Genomic DNA, 6,154 nt, shown 5'->3' on the forward strand with positions numbered 1-6,154 from the left:
AGTTCAGGTCTATAAAGGGATAGCAGTGGGAAGAAAGTACCATAAGCGCATTTGTTGTAAAGCATCCCTTTTCCTCCTTTCCCTCTGAGGCACCAGACTGTAGGAAGAGTAGAGAAAGAAAAGGTAAAGGGAAAACAGTTCTTTCAAGACCAGCCAGAGTTTAATGCATGAAGTACTGTCGTTTTATTCAGCTTTCAGTTTAAACAAGGAAGACCAAATGCAACTAATGATATTAAAAGCAGGTGGAGATCTTATGAAACAAGGTGCGTGTGTGTGCCGCCCCCCCGCCTGTTTTTCATGGTTAAATGGTTAAACTATCCCTGAAAGAAACTAAAAGTATTTCTTACTATTTAATTAATAGTGTAGGACTTACGGTGTATTTGATCCTATTCTTCAAGTGCCTTTTAAAATCCATTCTCTCTCCACTCATCGTGCTCCCTAAACTGCTATCTGTAGCAACATGGGACGACTCTTTCATTTGTAGCAAAGGTTTCCAGCCATTTTCAAGAGAAAGAGGGGAGGGAGTTACGTAAGCACTCTTGAAAACTGCGTAGGAGCTTAAGATCCGGGTTGTGGTTTTTTTTGAACTGGCTGAGGCACCCGCTCCGTATAAGCGCTTGTGAACAACCCCGATATAGAAGCAGTTCTACATATATGTAAAGTACTTTTCTAGCAACGGTTGTTTCCCTTGCGATAGAATTTCTATGCTGCCACAACCCAAAAAATGCCTGGTGGTATCATAGGGCTTTCTCTGTAGGGCATTGAGGGACCTTACACAGAGCACCTGCTAAGGCTGATACCGTATTTTTCGCTCCATAGGGTGCACTGGACCATAGGGTGCACCTAGTTTTTTTTGGGGGGGGGGGGAATAAAGGGGGAAAAATTATTCCCCCTCCCCCAGCCACAGGGCTGGAGAAGCCCGAGCTTCCCCCGACCCCAGAACAGGCTGCTATCCGCAAGCCTTCAGAGCCCGAAGGCTTGTGGATAGCTGCCTGAAGCCCAGGGTGCGCAGCGAAAGCCTCCATTTCAGCGAAAGCCTGCATTCGCTCCATAGGACGCACACACATTTCCCCTTCATTTTTGGAGGGGGAAAAGTGCATCCTATAGAGCGAAAAATACAGTAAGTGTGGCCTAAGCCTACCTTGCAAGAGCTGTCACACAGGTGTGTCTTGCATATGTACAACGGATCAGTGTCCTTAGAGGTTCAATCTACTGAGCAGACCAAGGACTGTGGCATGATGCAGATTATGAGACTGGGGTATGGAAGGAGGCAAGGCTTCCAAAGGAAACACACTTATTTTTTACCACAGGGGCATTTGCTTGCACTGCACCGAGGGATACATAAAACTGCTGTGTGGCCAGCACTGCAAGTTGCTTTTGAAAACAACCCCCTCTACGCACCATTTGGGTCACCTGTATGTTTCTAGGGTTTGTTCTGACTTTTCCAGCATTATAGGAGTCAGTTCCCACATCTCCAAAATTCACTTCTGTGTGGGGAATACAGTGTGCGAAATCCCCCTCTGTATATAGGACTTGAGAAAACAAGTTATAGAATTACTGGTCTTCACCCTTTACTGAAGAGAGGTGTGATCACCACTAAGTTGTATACCCTGGTTTAGAATTCCCAAGTATGGGCTGTAGCCAATGCCAGTTCTACTCAGAAAACACCCACTGATATCCCCTCTGCAAAGCGAAAATAGTCCTTCCATTCAGGAATCTGGACACCTTGGCAAACTATTGTTGGGAGAAACCTGGAAACGGAAGACAGAGGGCATGATTTTGCAACCCATAATCTTCCAAACTGATTTTAATTTTTTTTAACGCGGTGAAGCATAACAGATTCGTTTTTGTTATCTTCTCACTTATCGTATCATTTCTAAAATTACACAAGATAGGATGAGCCACATCACAAGTGCACCTTGCTGCCTTGGCTGGGTCCTGGATTTCCATTCTCTATTAAATGTTTGATATTATTTGACTGAAACAATTGTGCAAAAGGCTGAACAAGGGGAGCGTCCATCACTATTCAAGGTGATGTAGAAAACTGAGGCGAGGAATCATTTTAGGCCCGAAGGCCACATACTCTCACAGGCAGCCAGGGGTAATATTCATGCAAGTCTTACCACTGTGCAACAGATTACAGTCCAGCTGCGCAAAAAATCAGGTTTCTACACATACACCTGTCCATTCAAATTTGAGCCAAACAAGAGGCATTATCACAGTCTGAGCACACATTCTTGGCAAAGCACTTAGGAAGAGGGTGACCTGTTGCAGGAGGGCAGCTGGAGAGGGGGGGGCGCATCGTGAGGGCCAAAGAAAGAGGTCCAGAGAGCCACATTTATGCCTAGGCCTGAGGCTCCTCACTCCTGATGTAAATGACTAATTTCTGCTACTCAAACACCAGTGTACAATTCCTCTCTAACCTCGGTTCCACTAAAGTCAAAAGAAATATGGCTACCACAAAACTACAGGAAACTACTGGGCGATAGTGTATATCGATATATTATCCATAACTGGTTTGAAGTCCGTATCTTGCTAGCGGTTTCATAATTTTTGACCTGGGAATATATTGCAAATCACGATGTGTGTGTGTGGGTGTGGGTGTGCGCTAAGCAAAAATCATAACGTGGGGGAAAACCATGAAGCCAGCCAATGCTCTCGATTCCTGCAGCCCGTTAACTCTGCCCGCTCAGCTCTCTCCTGCTTCCTGCAGGAGGCAGCAAATCACAAGAGCAGGGGCCAGCAAAAATTACAATGGGGGAAAAACATGAAGCCGGCCAATGCCTCTACATAGCTCCATCCTTATTTCAGACGTTGTGATTTATCAGTATATCGCAATGATATATCATGATGGTGAAAACCAGATATTGCCTGGCCCTACTGTGTACTATTTAAATCACAATTATCCAATGCCTAAAATATCCAATTCATGCAACGATTTAGCCTGTGGGCCCTTAATCTACTGACCCAAGATATCTTCTAAGGAAAGGGCCCTAGTTCAGATGCAACTAGGCTTGAGCCTTGTGCCTGCATGTTCTGTTCTTACACCACTTTTTCTCTCCTTGGCACATCAAGGGTTGAAGACTTTCTTGGTTAACCAAACCTATAGTGCAGAATCCTTGTTGCACAGCAGAAATCTGCTCATGTAAGAGACTTCACCTTCTCTTCTCCCCCTGCAGCCTCCCTATTTTCTTCAAAGGGTCTTCAGAGAGAAAAGAGAAGGGAAGGGGTGGCATGTTTGTGTATATGGTCTGTGCATATCTTGCCTTAATAAGGCAAGGTGTAATATCTGAATCTGGTCAAGTAAAAAGTGTGGAGACTGAAGGCAGAGATCTATTAGAGTGCAATGGAAATAGAATGTTAGGGATACAGTGGTACCTCGCAAGACGAATGCCTCGCAAGACAAAAAACTCGCTAGACGAAAGGTTTTTCCGTTTTCGATTTGCCTCGCAAGACGAATTTCCCCTATGGGCTTGCTTCGCAAGACGAAAACGTCTCGCGACTTTGTTTTCTTTGTCTAAAAACAAAGACATGTTTTGTTTATAAAGTTAATTTATTTTCCCTTCAATTTTTGAACTGCTCTTTACAGTATGTGTGACTTTAAAGAGCAGTTAATAAACTGTTGTTGTACCAAATTTGGCTTTGTTTGGACTTTTTTTGACCATAGGAACGCATTAATTGATTTTCAATGCATTCCTATGGGATTTCGTGCTTCGCAAGACGAAAAATTCGCTAGACGACAAAAATTGCGGAACGAATTAATTTCGTCTTGCGGGGCACCACTGTATTTGAAGACAAAGAAGTTCAGATAAAGGCATACCAAAGATAATAGTGAGACTATGCAGAAAGGAGGAGGAAAGATAGCCAGCGAAATCAGCAGGTTTTGAGAAACTGGTTCATTGTTCATTCTGCTTCAACAAGCTGAGTAAATAGTTAGTGGACTGTGAAAAATTGGAAATACGAGTAATTTTGAAACAAGCAAATATTAAATGTAAAAGCAGGAATTATTTCTGCTGAAGCCATTTAGAAAAATAAGTATCGTCCAGATAAAATTTCATTGACATTGTAAGGATGGGTGGCTGATACTGTCATAAGGTGTTTCATTCACTATTCTTCTTAAAAACACAAGAGTAAGACTGTTAAGTTGTGGCCTATGTGGACCTGAGTGAAAACTATCTACAGTATCCCCCCTGCTGGCCCAGGGTGAGAACTTCAGTACATAACAAAGACCATGCGCCTTGATAGCACAAAACAATAGTGCTGCAGCAAGTGGATTCAGGTGAAGGGCTAGTAGAAAACAGAAGAAAAGAACAGCTGGAGAAGGGGAATGAAATGCTGGATAGAGGTGATAAAGCGTCTCAACAAAAGGACTCTCACCAAATACTTCCAAAGAGGAACGTAAATCTTTGCCAAGCCAGGACAACCCTGCTGCCTTGGAACTAGATTGTGTGGTTGGAGGGGGAGGGGGAGCATAGAAACCCAGACTAGTATCTCTACTGCAAGAATACATTTCAAAATGCACCATCAACAACCAAATTTACACCCCCCCCAAAAAAAAATAACATGCATTTTTTCAAACTTTGATGTAATACATTTTCTATTTCCTTCTGTTAAACTAATGGCCAGTCTAATATCAAGTGCTTTGTTATTAAAAAAAAACCCTCCAATAGTTCTAAAATTAACAACGGCATAGCTACTTGAGTGTTTTTTTGTTTTTGATGATGTGCACTTATGCACCAGCAGCCATCATCTTACAAGAAACGTATTCCCCTTCCTTTCTCACACAGGACACAATACCAAAATGGCGCTTGCCATATACAGTTCTTTTTTCCTTTTTTAAAAAAGTAGCACCTGTATGCTTTTCAAACTGGTTACTGATTAAACATGGGTATCTTTTAGTCATTCAAAATATATCTTAAATGCACTAATTAAGCAACAAAATCTTGCAATCCTGTATGTCCAAGTCTCTCCCCCCCCCCCCGATCGCTTTCTATAAACACCATGCCTCCTGCTCAGTTCTTTAAGGTCTTTGCATCTAAGTAGAGGAGGCATTTATATAATTTTCATATTCTTATAGCTAAGAGACTCTCTCGCCCACACAGAAGTCTTTCAAACTTGTTTTACAAGGGGAGGCTGATGGTATAAAAACATCTTTTACTGATTTACTTCAGCTTACATTCAACCTTCATACGTGGCTTCTGAGGTTGTCACCCATCCAGGCAGTGGCCAGAGTTGGACCTGCTTAGCTTCACAAAGATGGAGGCTTCATGTGCCTTCATGATACATGTTATTCAAAACATCCACATTTAACTCAAGTAGTTCTGTCTTAAATACATTTTCCCAATACATTAGAAAAGGATACTTGGGCCCAGGCTGGGTGCAACACCAAATCACATTTTAGCTTTATGTGTGTGAGCAGCCATGGAGTCCTGGTCTCACATGCTCCCCCTTCCTCTCTCCTCTTACGAGTCATGGCGTAAGGAGATCATCATCAGCATCCACTTCTACTTTTAAACTAACTGGCAAGAGCTCTGATTTTGTTTAAACTATAGTTTTAAGTATGCCAGGATCACAAACCACAATTTGACGTGGGCTTATTTGAAAAGGGGACCCCCGCCTCCCAAAAGCTAAACGTAGTTCCTCCCACCCCTCAAATTCAGATACAAAAAGAAACAGGTTAGTTCAAAACTTAAAGAGGATGCTTCTGACCTCATGGCTGTGCTGAAGGAGGGAAGGGGGAATCTGTGAACTCAAAGCTCACTGCTACTTGCACTAAACTACGGTTCAGTGTTTGTCTGAACGCAGCATTTAATTCAAGAAGCAGAAGCCTGAATTTTATTTAAAGTTCAGTCTTCATTAATTGACAGTGTCCGCAGGGCAGCACAGTAGTTCTCACCTTTTAAAACTGCCTTTTCTTGCAGTAGACCTGGTTGTTCTTTTAGAATGGCCTGAAGTGTCAGAATTGCTAGTTTCAGGCTGTTTACTTTTCTGAACACTGGACTGCAGAATTACCCTGAAAGCAGTAGGAGAAAGAAATTACTTAAAAGTAAACTGAAATGTACATAATGTACGAAGATAAATGTGGCATATAGTTTTCTACCTAAAAACGTCTACCTAAGATGCCTAAAAGACAGGATTTTGTGGACAACTGTTT

The 6,154-nt window shown here is 42.4% G+C and overlaps 1 protein-coding gene across 11 annotated transcripts in view; it reads right to left on the reverse strand.

The window, feature by feature from the left end:
- CDC14B (cell division cycle 14B) overlaps positions 1–6,154 on the reverse strand; it is a 57,777-nt gene that overhangs the window by 4,844 nt on the left and 46,779 nt on the right. For 3 of the 11 annotated variants that reach the window (XM_028749500.2, XM_028749499.2, XM_028749506.2), the window contains exons 13-14: positions 5,897–6,013; positions 41–97 (exon numbers count right to left, since the gene is read on the reverse strand). The exons of 1 other annotated variant lie outside the window; for it this stretch is intronic. In XM_028749500.2, the coding sequence (XP_028605333.2) occupies positions 41–97; positions 5,897–6,013 (174 nt within the window). Of the gene's footprint in view, positions 1–40; positions 98–373; positions 472–5,890; positions 6,014–6,154 lie in introns of those variants that run through there. 7 more of the 11 variants (XR_013394609.1, XR_003708989.2, XM_028749505.2 and 4 more) reach the window with 4 other exon arrangements.

The sequence above is a fragment of the Podarcis muralis genome, chromosome 11 (assembly GCF_964188315.1).
Source record: "Podarcis muralis chromosome 11, rPodMur119.hap1.1, whole genome shotgun sequence".
NCBI classification, from domain to species: Eukaryota; Metazoa; Chordata; class Lepidosauria; order Squamata; family Lacertidae; genus Podarcis; species Podarcis muralis.